We start from the raw sequence: 19,357 nt of genomic DNA on the forward strand, positions 1-19,357 counted from the left end.
AGCAGAGGCAATGACCTCCAGCTCTCTCACTGCGGCACAAAGTGGCAATTGTTTCGAGTTTGAAGAAAAGGGGGATGGAGCAGGAATTTAGAAAGAAGCCCATAACTCTTTATTTTCCTCCGTGCTTCTTTTTTGTGTGTGTCTCATGTTCTGTCTATCGCCCCCTTACCCTCTCTCCCATTATTCAGCCTTCCTATTTCACTCCTTCTCCTTTGCTCTTCTCACTTTACTTTCATGCAACTTCTGTTTCCTTGTCTACTTCAAGCCTTTGATCAAGGCGAGGTATAGGCAGAGGCAGCGTTTCGAGGCAGGATGATTTTCCAAAATCACACGTGTCTCAGCCTTTGAGACTTAACAAGATGATAAATAAACTAAAATAAGCTTTGGCATGTCTCTGAAACTTTGAGTGGTGTAATAAAGTCCCAACAACCAATTAGTCATGCAGCCACAGATGAGTTTATAAAAAGGTAGAGGGAATAAATGTCACTTAATTAAGCTCTAGTTGACTAACAAACATTTAATGTTGTCTAGTCTGTCTGAGGTCCTTCAGCTATGACTTTGAGTTGAGTGTGAACATGGGCACCACCTCATTCAAGGAGGGTAAACGCACCTATTTGTTTCTTCGCAAAGTTATTTGAGAAGATGGATAACACTTTTTCTGTATCCAAATATGAAAGATACTCAGGAGAAAGTAAGTTTAGCTTAGTGTAGGCACAAAATAAACATTGCCAGAACCTCTGGAGCTAATAAAATCTGCTATTTTTACAATCCATTATTTGTATGGAGATAACATGTTAATAAGTAACTTTATGTGCCTAGGTACAATATTTAATTACCTTCAGATAGAGCAATGCTAGCTGTCTCCCTCATGTTTCCAGCATTCCAATATAACGGGTTATTTATTTATTGGCTGTTTTAAAATGTCAGCCACTACTTTTAGCACACCGCAAACTATTTTGATTGTTTACTGTTAGCTAATTTTCAACTGTTTATTTGTTATTTGTATCCAATTGTTTCAAAATGAAGTTGAACCATTATGGGCTTGCTGCAAATACACTTTGTGCATCACATGGTGTCCATGTGTTATGGCTGACTCTATATGTAGATACATGTTTTTAATTAGTGTAAGCTACTAAACAATCTTTCCACCAGCCCTGACAAAACTGCTCGACTGAGGTACCACCATTGGGAATCACTGTCCTGCGCTTCAATAATGCAGGTCTGAATCTCTATCACACACACAATACTATTTTGTTTGCATTTTTTTTATCTAATCAAGCTGAAGAAATTCAATAATTCAACGACTCCGTGTCTGCGTATGTCCTGTCATTTGAGGTCCTTTGTGTGTCTCTATATACACCTCTGCTTTTCCCCCTTTGCCCCGGTCACTATAGTTCTGTTCATGCTGCTCTAGCTGGCTTTTTGTGATGTAAAATCCTAATTCCAGTGAGTGCAAACTGAATTATTAAGCGATTTGTTGTTATTCTGGCAGTTAACTGGCTAATTTGTTTATCACGGAGATTGGTCTCCCAGCACTGCCCCCACAGCTCTCTCAGGCCAAGAAGACTTCATTTTGGCAAAGCCTGAGAGCCGGCTGATACTTTTCTTCATGAAGCTCCTCCTCTTACTCCCTTCTGCTGCTTCCAGGCAACCACAGAAACAGATGACATAAGATCTGTTTATCATGTCGCTAAGACTCTTCTGATATCTCCGGTTAGCTCCTTCACGGCTGCAATGCAACATCAATTAAATCCCTGTTTTTGCCAAATGACACTACAGCTTTGCAGATGTCTCTTAAACCTGGGCGTACCAGATAAACAACGGCCTCTGTTCTCACTGTTGACTGTTAACTTAAGTTCCCAAGCCGTCTGCTCTGAGAGTGATCCTTCCTCAGCTGTAAGGGACATCCTGGACGAGAGATAGAGGGGGGGAAGGAAGAGCTGCAGCAGTGGAACAGGATAGTCTGTTTGCGAGGGCACTCACCTTTCTCGTGACTGCTGGGTCTAGATAACTCCTCAGCTTTTGGAGGTACGCGTGAGGCGGGTTTTTCACTTGGAATCGCTCCTATGGAAAAAAAAAAGGATAACAAAAGAGTGAGATGAACAATTGAAAACATGTGTAATACAAGGACAGAAGTAATACTCGCATTGTATGAATTACTCTATCATATCAGGAGGTTCTGTGGATTTGGTTGACAATTCAATTCCATTGCACAGTAAATAATTACACCCTCACAGGTCTGGACACATTGCCGGTAAACTGATCTTAAGTCATCATATTGAAACTGAACAGGCTTTGAGTAAACTACAGTAAACATGAGTCATCCTTCAATTGATGGGAAACCTCAGATTAGGTTCCACTTCATGAGGATAATTCTGTTGAACTTTAACAATAGACCTTGTGTGGACACCTCTGCTGTACTGTGAAAGCAAATGTATTGTTTATTAGAGAACAGGTCTGGCACATTACAACAACATAAACTGTAATCAGATGTCCATTATTTTATTAATAAAACATTCAAGCTTAACAGTGGTTTCTGCATCAATTATTTAGTTTAACAGGTAGATGAGCGCAGGAATGCGATGAACTCTTCAGATATGAACGTTAAGGTCATTCAGCCTGCAAGAGATCATAAAAGATCATGCTGTGGATGATCATTATTGGTTTTAATTTGCATCAACTGCCTGGGCATTCTTCAATGTGTGTGGCTGTGTGCGCACTTTTCTTAAGTTCACAGCCAGGAACAGGTTTTAGGTCAAATCCCCTCACGATTGTGCTCTAAATATAAATACAGGAGATTAGTGCTGGATTTGGATCAGTAAGTAAGCGGGAAACAGTATTTGGATCAGACTGAGCTCAACATCACAGCAGCATGTCTGGTTCACTGCAGTGATTTACCACACTACAGTAAACCGTAACAGAGTGTCAGAATGGGGAGCATACCATTGAGGAATAATACTCTTTATATCACACTCAAAACATATTATAAATTAAGCAATAAGCTACAACAATTGACAGGCCTTCAAGGAAAAGTCTACCTTAAGACCTATTATCTGTTCCATATCATCCATCTTTTATTTTCAATGCATACATGTGCAAGTATCTCAGACGCACATCTATAAAACATGTTTTTACAGTAAGACGTCACACATTCCTTACTCAGCTCAAGCAGAGCTGCATCACGTCATAGGTCAATGCAGATATTTTACATATTCTCTTTTTTGATTAAAATGACTCCAGAGTTCCCCCAAAGTGTTTGATAGTAGAGGTTAGCCTGCTGACCTGAAACAAAGACCACCTCTTCTAAAACAAAAAATATTTTCACCACCATTGCATTTCCTGTTTGATTGTTTTTTTATCCTCTTCTTATCTGGGATGTCCTATTTCTGCTCTGGTTTCCAAGACTTGTCATTTAAAGACAGTGGCCATGGACTTGCAGAGAAAGGACAATGGCTGTTCAAGATAAGACAACAATATGTAAAAGGTGTTTCCTCTGTAATGAAGGACGGCCACTAACACCAGAAACTGTTGAGCTGCTGCTATAAAATCAAATCTCCTCTCTGACAGTCCAACTTCATAAGATGTAGCCTTAATATACTAAAAGGCTAGTAAAGGGTTATATGTTATGAATGTGTTCTCCTCATTGTGCCACCTTTACAGATACAGATACTGAGAGATCAGGTGGAATCTCTGGGCCACCAGTATTATCGGAAACATCACATTTATCACTGCCAGAGTGCGTCCGTCACAAAAACAGGAAAGACAACAGTGGCGTCAGGGAAGAGAGCTGGCAGTTAGCCGGTTCAAACCTATGTGAGCGATTCTATGCTCGAGAATTATCTGCTGGTCTGCAAAATCATAAATGATACGACAACTACTGTACATATCCTGTTGCATGCAAAGAAATGTGAGGAATGTTTGGCAGTAAATGCATGAAGCAGGAGATTTTGGAACCTAGTCTGGTTTATAGGAGCATAAATATGAACAGGTTCTCACATGACATTGCTGTTAAAGAGTTTGTCCGGGGGATCTGGTTTGGATTCAATTTGAGGGGGTAAAACATTACTAATATGCTTCCCCCTCTGCACCCGAGCAGTTGAGCAGATACTGAGGAGAAAGGGGAAATCAGCTAAGAATCACTTGTTTGCCATTTTCTTTGTAACGACATGTGAGGGTGCTTTTAAGTTCAAAGATCTGTATGAACTTCTGTAGAGGGAAATGTGTTGTTGAAAAAGCCACAGGAATACAAATGTCTCAGGATTTGAGAGAGATGGGTTCATTGTATAACTTTTCCTTTGTACTCTTGAATGTTTTAACCTTGTGTTCACATCAAGAGCATCCTCCATATTTCATAAACATCCCGTAATTGCCTGAAAAATGTTTAATATTCAACCACTGGCTGCTTTGTGGGGCCTGTTTTTCAAAGAGGATGTACCTGTCATCTATGCTTCCCTGCCTCCCTCCATCAGTGTTGCCATGGTTACATAAAGAGATTCACTTTAGCTATGACACAGAAAGTGCTTTACTCCCAGAGCGGCCTGTGCTGTCATGGGTATTTGTTTGTAAGGAAAACAAGAGAGGAAAGGAAGGAATAGTGAAGCTATTTTCTTGGATGTCTGAATGTTAAAACGATGGGGGAAATGAAGGATCTAACACCAGATACATGCACTTCCTGGCACTTTATCAAGTAGCAAATAATTTAGATGTTCATGAAGTTAAGTTCAGTAAAAACCGGTCACTTTTAAACACGGATGACAATGATTCATGTGGACACACTTTGAGGACTGGCTTTTAGTGTTCTTTCAGTAAGTGAAAGTAACAAGAAACCAAGACGCTTGTCATCACAATGATTTTGGAAACAGCTTCACTGACAAGAAAAAGGGAACCAACAATTTTCACTTTAGGTCTGAGAGGGGAGTCCACTCGGAACTGAAAGAGGATCTCTGACTCCAGTGGGCAGCCTGGTGAGCTCTCTGGTACTGTTCCCTTCAGGGTCAGTGGATATCAATACACTTTGAGTGGGAGGTGGTCTTGATCTCGTCTCAGTTTTTCTTCTGTGCTCAGAGAGGCAGAAAAACTCTCTGACACGGAGGTTGCAGGGTGAGTGGAGCACTCAGACCACAGCCCGCTGCACAACGCTCTCTTATTTCTTACATGTAGCGCTGACGCCTATCACCGAGTTCTTTAACTTACTAACTGATGTCTGCGCCCTGCTGCGCCACTTAACCCACTTGACCAGGGAAGCCTGGGCAATGTGTAAAGGATAAAGGCAGGGCGATGGAGCATGTGTGCTGTGCTCACGGCACGCAGTGGGACAGACCTACAGGATTATATATTTAGTAGATGTTTGAATGCTCCCTTATGGGATTTTTCCATGTGCATTTGCCGTCCTGGCTTGACTTGGTTTTTCTTTGAGTGTCGGTCGAAATAAAGCAGATAGCTGAAATTACAAACAGCGGAACAAGGGAGAAACCTAACCACAGAGATTCAGTTAGAAGCTACAACAGTACTGCGCTAAACACACACACACAGACTTTTAAGAACACCTTTCTGTGTTCTCAACCCAGGGTCATTTGAGTGGTAAAAGGTATTTTAGTCATAATTGGCCGAGCTCAAAAAAGGTCACTGTTGCTGAGGCGACCTGGGCGCTCTTTGACCCAACTCCAGAGATCCATGTCCATCTTGGTTGCTGCTCGGCAAAAATGATAATGGACACATAAAGCAGCGCAGCATGGTTTAAACTAGGCAGGGCCAAAAGTGCCAATGGAAAAGCCTAAAAGGTAAACTGTATCAAGGGCTGATTGGTTGGTAGATGAGTGAAATAACTTAAATGTATACATAATAACCAATAGCTATAACGCAGTGTACCTAAGCTTAATTAATTCCACTTTTATCCCGAATTTGGAAATGATGTAGTGTGACTTTTACAGCAATACATGCCAGGATCATAAAAACTGAAACCCACCTGATCGCAGATAAGTTCCCACTTCTTCTCGTTGTCGTATTGCCGCAACAGTCGCGCTTTGTCTGGAGGAAGATTCATCGAGCTCTGTAAAAAAGAAAAAGGTCAGAGTTAATTGGATGTGGATAATGAAACCCCATCATTCACAGGAGTCTGGGAAAAAACTGACATCCCAGATCAACTAAAACACTATTAAGCTCAGACACAGGAGGAAAGCGTATACAAGATAATTAGCTATCATTATTACTGAGATGCATGTTTCTTCACACTTTGTAATGGTCATTATATTCACACTCAAGTGGGATGGGATGGTGCTACTAGTGAAAGGTCACAAGATCTCCTTCATTAATAGGCTTCTTCCTCTCTGGAGTAAGATTGTATGAAGCAAATCTCATGCCAAACTGTCTGTTAAATATAACATTATAGTATGTTAATAACAAGTGTGCTTATTCCTTTCTCCCTTTTATTCTATATAGTGTTTATAACCTGACTGTCTGTGATTCCCACATACAACCGCCCAACTCCTCTTGGTTAATACATCTTGGCTTATTCATTTGCATTTCCTACTACGCAGTTACTGTCAGAAAAGGCACTAATGAGACAATCCCAAAATATCTGCAGAGGACAACACACATGGATAAAGAAGGTCTCTGTTTAATGAGAGTTAGGTTGCTACACTGAGGCAGAGGACACCCACCTGAGCTCTATTGTCTGAGTCTGGACTTAACATTTCACAACCAGGCGGCCGAGGTTGACCCCAACATAATAAACTGCATCAAATGTATTTTGAAGTCGCTTAACAGACAGTAGATTGAAAGTGATTTAGAGTGTGAGACCAAAAAGGGAAATAGACAAACAAGTGGTTTAAATTGAAGGAGAAAGCTTTAAACTGTTGTCCGTGCTGTACTTTCAAACTTTTATTTCCCATTCTCCTGACTGCAGTAGATACTAAACGCCTATTTCATGATGTTCAGAGTGATTTCCGGAGAATTGATTGTTGTTGAGGACAAATCTAATCCGACCCATGTGTCTGAAAATAGGCCCAAATCTTCCAGAAAGTGTTACACAACACTTTCTTTATCCTGTATGATTCACCCGCCCTCATGCAAATTAGAAAAACCTTGAAACAATTACCCAACACTTAAAATCGTACCACCTACAGCATATAGAGCACATCAAATGCAGATATGTCAGCAATTTTTTTTTTTAAATAAAACAAGTCGCCCAGGAGATTTGTTAAAAGAGCACAGCAAACACTTCTTACAGACAAAAGAGAAAACAAGACAGAGAAAGAAATTGTTTAGGTGTGGGCTCCTTTGAGTCAAGGCTACAAACAGTTATAGGAACATTACATGTGTTTTAGTGAGATGCTTTCCACTGTCTGCTAGGGATCAAATAGGAAAAATGGTGGCCATCGTGCGCCACTCAGCTTGTGGTTTCTTTCCTGGATCATCAGTGTGTTTTCAGCCGTCAGCCTCTACTTTGTCCCCCACTGGATTTTCCTTGCAGGGGGGCGAGAGGAAGATGAATGAGGAATATCCTGGGATCCAGGGATCCAGACTATTTCCATGAGCGAGTAACACCAGCACAGAGCCTGACACTGAACGAGTGGTCCAATTCACAACTTGCTTTGATGTTTAAAAAGTATTACATTTTTTAATATTGTGCATTATTTTAGGGCTAGGCTATTTATCTACACAACTATCCTTTTACATTTTTAAGAGAGATCAATGCAGAGAGCTGTTCAGGAGGGGCAAGTTAGCAACGTTTGTGGACTTGCTTATCAATGTGTTTAGGTGCAACACAATCAATTTGAAGCACAACAGTTATGTTTCGTGGTACAAATGTTGTTGTTTGTCTAGTGTACTCTGAGAGCGGGCAGGAAGTGATATTAGTATGCAGGAGATGCTGCCAGCCGGCTGATTGCTGCTATGCTGACTGCAGGGAATTGGGAGTCTGAGAGGCTCTATTGACTCAGTCTGCCTGCTAACCAGATCACTACAGTTAGTACACATTAAAATAAAATTAGACACCTGAGTAGACAGTCAGATTAAATGACAGAAAGCCACCAAGTGTCTCCTTTTATTACACAAAAAAGTAAAACCAAGATGTTTTATTTTGTGGACGGTAAGTTCAAGCTTTGTTATTTCTAGACTCCTGTCTAGTTATGTCTGGATATTGGATAACTTTTGGCCTGGAGACAAATGGGTTTGTGGTAATGATGTTGGTGCTGGATATGCTAGGTGCTGTGTTCCTGCAGGATGGATGAGTGGTTTGTTTGCTGAGTCGCTGTGGGTGCACTGAGCTGTGGGCTTCCTGCTTGGTGCCGCTCCAACTAAAGCAAAGAGCCACTTCTACCAGCCTTCATTTCATCCCTTTGCTAATGAGCTGTGACAGGCACTCAGCTCTCTGAGGGTCAGGTTACCCTGCGTCTGCAACCGCACGACTTCTTGCTGTGTGTGCCGTATTAATAGGGTGATGTTGAAGAGGGTATGGCAGACTTTTACCAACACCTAATACACGTGCACCTACATTTCCTCATATGGAGGATTTGACAAGTTTGACCCATTTGACACAGGCACAAACCAATCCACAAATTATAACATGGGACGCTACGATCAAGTAACTACACGTCAACTGATACATTCAAACTGAAGAACCCTTCAAGGACATAAATCTGTGTAAGAAGCTTCGTCAACTCAATTTTAATAAAACTTCAACGCAAGAAAGATGTGTTATAAAACAAGAGTAACCAGGCAGCAACACACATTGTCAGAAACAATGATAAAGCATAAGAAACTCAAAATGATCATGACAGCAGGGGAAAATCATAGAGTTTAATCCTGGATGACCATCTCCTTTCTGTGTAATGTGAATATGCTTCCAATATAACATTTCATCTCCAGAGCAGCTGTCCCACATCTGTACTAACATTTGGAAAAAGCTAAAGCTGTGACTTTTGGCTCAAACTGAATCCTATGTCAGACTCTAAAGCAATCTAGGCTACATCTGAGGCTCACACATGGGGCCTCCCCTGATTCAGACACTAGTCCAAGTCATCTTACAACACAAAGCAAAACTAATATTTATAAAATAAATCCTAGGCTAAGTGCATAATAATGGCTCACTCACACTCCATTATACACTATAGTTGAGACTTAGTATATTGGATAGTTGGCAAATGGTTAATAGTGTAGTGTTGTATTAGACATGAAACAATTGTGTCCAGTTTAACACAATGTATGTCAGCCTTTCTGGGTTTTAGTGTGCAAAAGTTTTGCTTAGGTAAGGAGAGTGATACAAATTAATTATAAAGACATCACCGAGAAAGAAAGTGCCGTATATCTAAAAAAAAAAAAGGCATGGATAATAAACCCTAACCCTTTTTACAGGCTGTGTGTGTGTGTGTGTGTGTGTGTGTGTGTGTGTGTGTGTGTGTGTGTGTGTGTGTGTGTGTGTGTGTGTGTGAAACACTCCTGAGCGTTACACAATGCATAACAAAAGTCACAACCAATTACCCAAAAAGCACCACTATGTACAGTATAGTAAAAGGCAATCACACACACAGGTTGAACAGCTAACACACATTGTTGTTTTTGAGTTTGTGATCTTAACAACAATATACACCGTCACAAAGAACACGTGATTCTTGCGTTACTCCCCGATATAATGTTTTATTGCAATATCCCCGCTGGATAATATGTTTTTTTACAGTTGAGGTTTGACAGGTTGAACAGATCCTGGGTCAGAGAAGTCATCCCCTGTTAGCTGTTAGGGGGCCCTGTGATCCCCTCTCACCATGGTGCTGCTAAAGTATGCCACAGCGGATCCACTCAGACTGTGCAACTATGACAATAAGTAGTTCAACTTTAACAGCTGCTACAGATATCAATAAATGTCAATGTTTAACCTCACATCAGGCCGGTGGCTCAGACATATGTCGGTGTACATGTATCCTCTCATTAAGCAGTTTGAGTCATAAAGAGAGTAAAAATAGGCAGCTGGCTGGAAGCCCACCAACCAACCACTACCTTCCAGGAGGTCTGCGGAGGCACAGCTGGCGACAAGAGCAAACACACAGCCACATGAGGGCCTGCGTTAGAAGCAATTGCTGTAAAAAGATGTACTTTGCTAACAAAAACAAGAAGCTATTTAGTAGTATGTAAGTCCAAAATAGAACATTCTGAACATTTACAATCGGAACAAATGAATCCAGTCACACTTTGACATTAATGTTCCTGCAGTCTGGTAATTAGTTTGCTGAGTACACTGGAGACCTAACTTATCAGCTCTGAGCAGGACTTCAAAATGTCAAACTGCACAAAGCAAACAGTTTACCTGAAATGTCATAACTCAAAGTAACTGATGTATTGAAGTTCATTCTTACAGTCTGGTGTTGATGATGTTGCAGATGTTTAATTTGCCTCTAATGCTGTCAGCCTCCACAGTCAGATGGGTTATCTCTTTAATGTTTCATCATCATCAGGAAACAATAGTAAATAGTTGTTAGTACTTTACCAGAATTAAAACTGAAGTACAAAACACAAAGTGGAATGTTACAATAAAGTGAACTTGACTCTTGAGGGTAGCTGTCTATAATTGTTCTTGAACATAAAAGCAATAAGTGCACTCAACACAAGAACAAAATACAATACACAAGGTTTCTGGTAGGCTTTTTTTGGTTTTGGGGGAGTGTTGAGATTTGAATAGGCAATTGGCCCCCGTTTCATGCTCCATTAGTTTTCTTGTTCCGATACAGAATGTGAAAACCCATCTAACACAGCATGAAAACTGCTTTAAAGGAAGATAGTGTCAGTAAAGTGTTGAAAACAAGCTTCCGAGTAAGCTTCTTCTAATTCACATATTATACACATTAACAAGAGACAGAGAGAGACTGGAGTGTGCAGTGCGGTGCCTCTCCGCCACACTTCCTCCTCTCCCATATCTTTCAGAGCAGGGATTGATTTGTCCTCGGGGAGTTGGGCTGCATTGAGTTTGAAACACGCCCACGCTCTCCTCTTTCTGCTGCTAATGCACCAACTCCAGAAACAACTTCAAGCTTCCAGACTGAGCTAGTAGTGCTGGCATTACGTGATCTAAATCAAAACAGTTTTCTCCATGAATAGGAAACAACACACATCTAAATAATAACAGATCGCAGCTCCTAATGGTGTAAACAAGCAGTTTGCAACATCCAAGGCAATGTTCCAACCTCAAAGTTATTACTGTTCTTTAAAACCTCTCGCTGTCTTTTTATTGAGCATTACAGACACAAAACTACAGGCCACAACAAGACAACCACTGACTGCATCAGTTATTTAGGATTAGTCATAACAAATATTTTCTAATTGCTCAATACCATGGAAATGAATGGATGCTGTACAGTTGTCTCCCAATGCTTGCTACATCAGTTCACAAAGTCCTTACAAAGTTATCCCTTTAGGCTGTGAGTTGAGAAACACCCTCACATTCAAAGTACATTCCAGTTACTTCTCTTCTCGTTTACCCTACAGCGATGCAGAGGAGCCCTGCAGAATAGAGATAAGAATCAAATCATTTTCATGTTGGAGGTAGTGAGGGATAAGTGCCTTCATAAGGGAGAAAGGAGTAGCAGGGCCCTGAGGCATGTACTATCCAGGCCGAGCTGTCTGCCCCTCATTAGCGCAGCGTGGATCTGTAAGCCTTTGTGTTCTTTGAGGGCACAGGTGTCCCCTGTCTGTCCTCAGATTAGTTTTGTAATCCGCAGGACCCCCTGCTCCAGCTCAGCAGCCCCCTTCAACGGGACGGTAGTGTTTATGTTTGTGAAGCTGTTCACTGGAACGGCTCTTAACCACTTGGTGAGTTCAAATGTTGGAGCCTGGCCTCTCATTTTCCCCCGTTACCAGCTCATTCCAATGTAATTCTATTCATTCACCTGTGTGAGGACTTAATACTTACTGTAGTTCTGCTAACCTCACATCAGCGGGCTCTTATCACCAGCCACACTTAGGTGAAAGAAATCACTTCATTGATATCATTCTCTCCACACCTTTTCTGAAATTGCATTTTGTGAGCCATACCACAGACATGCAACACCATAGTGTATATGATTGATGACACAGTGAAATCCAGTTATACGCACAGAATACAGCAGCTGCAAGTGGGTGGAATCAAATGTAACTTCCTCTGTGCAAACGTCTTAGACCTTGAGCGTAAAGCCAAGCTTTCTGATTCAGATTGTGTTCAATAAATCTTTGAGAAAAAGACATTTGAACCCTTGATTGGTATTGTTGTGTGCAAACAAGCAGCGTATTGCAAAAAGGCTGGTGTAATGTTTACATTGTGGGTAAATCCCTTTGGCTCGATAGGGAATGGCTTTCAAGCTGGATGTTGTCCAAATACCGGAAACATTATGGAGATGGTTTGAAGCAGCAGGAAGTTGTCCAAACAAAACAAGTGATACATGAACACAGATGAGTTCCAGCCAGGCCAGATGTTTAGGGGTTGCGAAAGTGTCTGGACTGAGGTGGAGTCCGTGTTTTTGTCCAAGCAAAAAAAGAATATGAATAAGAAAAGTTGTTTATCTGTAAGATAAACACTTGCTCTCAAAAGGGAGGTACAATGGGTCATGGAATGAAATCATTGGTTTACTTGAATTTGTTTGGTCAGGTTTGAAGAAAACATCCTCCGATAAAGTTGGGTTACTTTTAGTAGGTGGCAGTGGGATGAACAGGACATTTGTGAGCTCACAAAAAGGATGCTGACTAATTTAACGATGCTGCTAAGTATAATCCTTTAGAGCTTTTAATCCGTCTTGTATTAACTACAGTATCCCATGACAACCCCACACACTCGTCTGTTGTGTTGTAGCAATATATACCCCAATCATTTAACAAATTATTCACAATTTGTCCATTTCTTTCAATTTGTCACCTTTAAGATATCTTATAAATTAATCATTTTTTTTCCATCCAAAGAGTCACTACTGTTGCACAACATTACAAAACAAATATAATGACTAATATTATTGACTCATCGCACTACAATTGTGTCTTTGGTGAAATACATGACTGACTCTTATTCATCTATGCCTTTGATTCAACATAAACTACCTAAAGAATAGCGGAGGAAGTGTAGAAAAATAAATATTCGACTGGAATATATTATAACTAATATAGAAATCCCATTGTAATGGTTTGTAGTACCCCCCACCCTTTAATGATGATTGATGCAATCTCAATTGCAGGCAGCAAACACAGCAATATGCTTCTGTGATAACAAATGAAGAGATAACACAAAATGTATGGGAGAAATAGAAAAGAATATAGATAAACATTGAGGCAAGCATAAGTCCTTAAGGCCAGGCGGAAGTATGCATAGTAGGATACTACAGAGTTGACAATGTGCACTGCTTACCCACTGAGCGTTATGGATTATTGGATTGTCTTTGCAGACAGATGAGTCAAAACTAAAACGTCTAAACTTGACAGAACATACTTACTCACAAATACAACAAACTGAAGTACTCAGTCTACATTGGGACTTATCTTGAAACAAGTTTTTAATTGAAAGCTTGACTTTGAGGCCGCGATACAGTCGTAACAACCTCTGTGATCTGCTGTGCTTTTTCTGAGAGAAATATTTCAAAAGTGTTTCTAACCAAATGCCAGTTAAATAAAGCACTGTTGGAAAAAGAAATAAAGCCTACAAAAACAATAGTGTGCTATCAATCTTCAGACCCACTGAATACATGCTTTTAGTGTGGGGGGTCCAGGGTGAAAGATACATCATCTGTCCAATAAAGCCTGAAACAACAGACTGCTGCATTGTCTGGAGCTGTGACGGGGCCTATATCAAACTCTGGCCGGGTCCTGTTGCCTTTGAATGTACTTCAGTGATCGTACATTCAAATGCAACAGCACCTCCCATTCTGCTCTGCAGATGTTAATTCTGGCAAGTCGTTACCCGCCAAAACCTGCCTTTTTGACTCTGGCAGCGTCAAAAGCAGCATATGTCCCAAGAAAAAACATTCAGGAAGAAAAAGAAACAAAGCTGTTTTAAAGTGAACTACCAAGCCCTTTCAACAACAACAGATATAAGTACTACAAGTAAGGGCTTGGTGTTCACTCCATATCAGAATGTATCCGTTTGTAACCTTTCCCTTATTTGGATGGAAGGACGCCGTTTAGTTATTGTACACGGTTGAAAAAAGTCATTGATAAACAAAATGTTCCAACAACTCAAACGTCTATATCAATGTCACAAGATAATGCTGAGCCTGAAGCCACAACACACCACAGACATTTGAAGGCTTTCCTGGATCAACGGATTCTTAACAGTTCATAAACAAAACACCCACTTTTGTGCAGCACTTTGGCAGAGCAATCTTATTTTATTAGCACAGCTGCCATCTTGGAGCACAGACAGATCCGGACCATAATGCACTTCTCCAAAGAGCAGCAACTCTCTTGCTCTTTTGTGTGGCCCTTGGATCGGTCCTGGAAACTGGCTGTGACCAACATAAAAAGGAGCAGGCTGGACTGTTCCAGGATGCATCGCTGTACACCTGCTTCTTACACAGGAAGGCCTACAGCAAAGATAAACACAGCCAAGTCCAAAACGAAAGCCTTACTCAGGAGTGACGTCAAAAAGCTCCAGGGGAAAGTTTCTCTTTCTTTTCAAACTGTTTGTATTGATAGCTGGCATTCAGTACAACATTGTGAAGAAAAAGCTCAATGGCTCTTGCTAATCTGTAGCTGAGACAGAACCAGGTCACTAACCCAGACTCAGAGTCCAGAGACTTTATATCAGTCCAGCACCAGAACAAGGATCGGGAACTGTTCCTTGTTTAAGCAATGTTTTAAAGTCAATATAACTTTGCTTGGTCAGTACTCACTGCCACCCAAGATGCAGTGCAGAAAACTACCCCATAATGTGTGAATGTCAAAACTGAACAGAGAACAACAAAAGTGATTGAAGCCCTAGTGGTTTTATCTCAGCAGTGCCTGCATAAGGCCGAGACAAACCTGTTCCCATATAATCAGCTGACCGTCTGCCAGCCAGGCAAGATGCCTTTCAGGCTTCGCTTCAAGGTTTTGAGCTAATATTATCACTCAACACTGCAGCAGCTCACATCTCCTCTGAGAGGCTGCAGAGGCCAGCTCACTGGCTGCTGGATCTCATCGCTCCCCAAGCATTTCATGCTCAGCTCTGTTACGGCTAATTGGTGGGCATCATGGGGCTCCAACTAGCACACATGCTTATACACAAGCATGTACGCACACACACATATTTGGGTATGTGTGGTGGCCTCTCGCAGCCTGCCGGGTCTGGGTCCAGTGCCAGGCTCCGTCTTGGGCTCTCCACAGAATAAAGAGCAGCTCTGTTCCCGGGTCTGCTGCACGGGATTCAGCCAGTGTTCACCCTCTGCTCCTCAGACAATACCCATTGTTCTGCTTTTTAATGAAGAAGAGTCGACATGGAAAAACTAGAAGGGTTAGCTTAGTCACTTCCTGGGTCCCATGTATCAATGTAGGAGATGGTTGGATCCTTGTGTTTCCAGAAAGGTTATGGGAGAGTTAAATCACATGCTAGAAGACGGCCTATCAAAACTCAAACTGTCTTTCTGAGTAAACAACAACCTGCAAATCGGATGCAATATTTGCAAATGTTCGGAACACCTGACAATTACAATTCCAGTATCTCACTGTAGCTCTGTCTTGGTCTTTATGTTTAAATTCTAGATGTTTACCAGCTAGATGCCACGTGTCAGTGTGATGTCCCATGCTGAGCAGGCAGCATACAGTGGCTCAGAACTGTTTTGCAACTGCCTAATGTGGCTTTAAGCTATTTCACGAGAACGCAAAACAAGGCAGTACATTTGTGTCGTAAAATAAAAAAATAATAAAAAAATCTCCACTTGAAATCGACTGAAATAAATGGATTATACCAGCCTTAAATACATCTTTTAAAACTTCAGTTTGTTTAATCTCAGCTAGATACTTTGAAAGGGTTTTACGTTGAGCTGTTGTGAGCGCAGGTCAAACACAGCTACCTTGGACCTGTCAATGTGACAAATTACTCTACAGTTAAACCCGACGGCTACTCTTGTGATTAACCTAAGGAGTACATTTCAGATGCATGGCCTCGCAGCACAAATAACAGCAACCTAGGGTGCTTCAGCAGCCTTTAAACAAAGAAGCTTAGATGTAATCTGGAGAGACTATTAAGAAGAGCAGCTACAACAACAGCTAAGCCTATTCTCCCCATATGGCATTTAAACAAGTATGGTCTGTAAACATCTCTGCCTCTTTGACAGCAGACATGATATTCAGCTCTGAGATGGAAGTGGATGGTGTCTTGGATGTGGGTACAACTTTATTTGATGTCAACTCTGTGGCTAGCTGAAGCAGAGGAGCAGACATGAGGCCTGGGCTGAATTCCTGCTACACAGTCATTTTCCTGTGGTTCTGCACGAAGCATATAGACTGGCTCATTCTGTACATATGAGTCAGAGATTGACTGCTGTCATTTCATGCTTTCAGCCAGTGTGACCTTATAGACCAAGAGACCCATTTTCCCCTTTTCAAATGTTGCTTATACCTCTAATGATAGGCTTAATGGTAGCTTTGGATTGATTAAGCAATAAGTCCAGAGTAAATTGGTCTACCAAGATGTTGACATGACCATTTGATTCACTGGGTTATGAGCGTTTTGCTGTGCAGAGTAAACATTTAAAGGGCTCTCCTCACACTAGCTCATCATCATGTGAGACCCATCTTCTTGTAGACTTGTCTCAGCAACACTATGGCAACCACAAAAGAGGTAAAGACTTGCAAAAATGCTTTATATGCAACTACAGAGACATTTTTAATAGATGTCAAATGTGAAAAGCTAAGCCCTTTTAAACACTAAACAAGTTACATTTACAAGACACAAAGCAAAGAGCTAGCAGGAATTACACACACAGCAAACAGCCCACTTAAACACTTGTGAAACAGTGAATACATTCCAGCTTTTACTTGCATGGAAATCTACCACCTTTGTTCTTTAAACAATTCATATTTGGGTTTACTACACCTCACTTCACGGACAAGGTCACATGTGACTCTCTTATCACGACAGAGGCCTTGCATTACAATTAGCCTAAGTCTAAACTTCCAAGATCAGCTCTTGGCTCCAGGGATTCATTAAACAGAGACTTCAATGGGAGCTTTTCATTTAATAGAAAATGCCGCCAGTAACCGTTGTTTATCCGAAAAGTGGTACCATGCGATCATACAAAGCCACTGGTAAAAATTCAAACTGAATTAAAATATCCGACTGGAAATACTGATATGTATGCTGGTGAATTGTGGTCTGATATCACACACATCTAAGCCTAACATTAACTTTTAGAAAGGACATTTTCTCGTTGTTTTCAGGTGGCTGACAGTAAGTAGGATGTCTAAAAACACCACTAAGACATAATCAAATGAGTTAGTTTTGTATTAAACGCATTGAAGTTTACAGTTCTTTCTTGACAAAACAATCTCTGCTCAAGGTCCACTTCCTCACTTGTTCCATGTACCACTAGTTCCTGGAGCTTTTGACTTTCAGTGGAAACTTTTTTTATATTGTACAAAACTTAATGGGAAGGAATTGCTTCTTTTATTTGGAAACAGATAGCCTTTATATCTTTCATTATTACCGTAAGCATACACAAAAAGAATAGAGACAGACATTGATCTTTTTTGGTAGTGTCCAAAATGTGCCGGTGACACCAAGTTGCGGCCAGGTACTCAAAATTATAATTAAATGCTTTGTCAGGTTCTTGGACTGTTCCAAACTGAGGAAGCGGGAGTCAACAAGACATCCTACTAGTGTCTTGAAAATCTTTAGAATAATACAAGTTTTTATATATTACAAAAACTGTATTGGCATTCAAATTACTGCCAGATAAAATGTCAGGCTTCTTCATCTCAAAGCCCCGGCCTGAATTTCCTTCCCAGTACATCCCTGCTGTAGCACTTATCCGTATTCTCTGTGTGGTTACACACATATGGTCTGCTCAGATGTTTGAGGTCATGAGACAATATTTCAAAGGAGGCTTTTCATATCACACAGCATGGACCCGAATTAAAATACTGTATGTCCTTGATAGGAAATTCAAGGGTTTAGTTAGGCGTGTGCTTGAATGTGGTGGAACACGGCACAAGACTTTAATCCAAAAGGCTCGCCACTGCTACCCAGGGCTTGCCTGTTGATTAAACATATTAGGAGTGGAAGGTAAACAGTCCGGCTGCCATTCCCTCACGCCTAGGTTGAGGGAAGACTTGCTTTGCAGTAATTCTTAAACTAAAAGTGTCAGGTGTTTATAAAGAGGATACAAAATAAACGATTAATGATTAGGTGAAAGGAATGATGATCAGCAGCCAAGTACACTTAAATGTTGACTCATCAGCATTGGTTACCACTGATATGTTAGAGAAGGCTACTGAGAGGGGTGACGAGGTATTATCCTTATCATCTGCTATTCAAACCAAAGTGAGGTCATCAGAGTCACACAGTGCCACTCACATCAATGGAGCCAACAGCCATCAGAAACGTCTGAGACACATTAGGGTTTAAATGGCAGTAAATAACACTAAATGATGTGATTAGAGCACTAAATTCTTCTAAAGCTGGAGGGCTTCCATCCCACCATGAGCTGAGGCATCATGCTTGGCAGCAGGGGTGAGGAAGGGAGTGAGTGGGGGAGTTCCTGACATGCTGTGAGGATCTGCTTTTCTGACAGCCAGCCTACAAAATCCTCAAGTTAGACAGGTGGATTTGTTTTCCTTCTTGAAAGCATAATAAGGATTAGTTTTGTACAACATATTTTTGGATCGTAAGTGTTCCTGACGTTTAGAAACCCATATGTAAGAAGGGAAACCTCAATGCTCAGACATAAGTAAGCAAATCTAAAAGCAGGCGTGATTAAGGAGAAGGTCCAAATCCCTCTGTTGTGTTACGTCAGACCTCACTGCCCCAAAGGCTTCTACCTCCAGCGCAAAATGGGATTCATCAGCTTCTGACAAGCAGCAATCACACCCCAACACTACACAGCAGCACACAATGCTTTGACTTCCACCTCAACTTGATCCACTTTCTGTAATGGGCTTACAGGCTAAAAGATCTCTGCAGAACAAGATCATTACATAACATGCTCAACATTAGCAAAAGCAAAGCCCTGAACCAGAATAAAAGCAGCAAAGAAAGGTTGAAAGCAAATTCAACATTAAAATTAGCAGCTAATGTTCATGAGAGCAGTGGAACAGGCAACAATCACGTTTGACCCACATCTTACCAGCTCTCAAATTTCACCATCACTGCACTGTTCTTCTATTTAGGCCTTTATTCACTGGCTGGGGAGCTTTGTGCGGAAAAGTGTCTCCT

At 41.1% G+C, this 19,357-nt stretch overlaps 1 protein-coding gene across 5 annotated transcripts in view; it reads right to left on the reverse strand.

Annotated features, from left to right (window-relative positions):
- Positions 1–19,357, reverse strand: part of fmnl2a (formin-like 2a) — a 46,805-nt gene that overhangs the window by 25,833 nt on the left and 1,615 nt on the right. For all 5 annotated transcript variants that reach the window (XM_034134345.1, XM_034134347.1, XM_034134348.1 and 2 more), the window contains exons 2-3: positions 5,966–6,049; positions 1,984–2,064 (exon numbers count right to left, since the gene is read on the reverse strand). In XM_034134345.1, the coding sequence (XP_033990236.1) occupies positions 1,984–2,064; positions 5,966–6,049 (165 nt within the window). The remainder of the gene's footprint in view (positions 1–1,983; positions 2,065–5,965; positions 6,050–19,357) is intronic.

This window comes from Trematomus bernacchii, unplaced genomic scaffold (genome assembly GCF_902827165.1).
Source record: "Trematomus bernacchii unplaced genomic scaffold, fTreBer1.1, whole genome shotgun sequence".
In the NCBI taxonomy this organism is placed as follows: domain Eukaryota; kingdom Metazoa; phylum Chordata; class Actinopteri; order Perciformes; family Nototheniidae; genus Trematomus; species Trematomus bernacchii.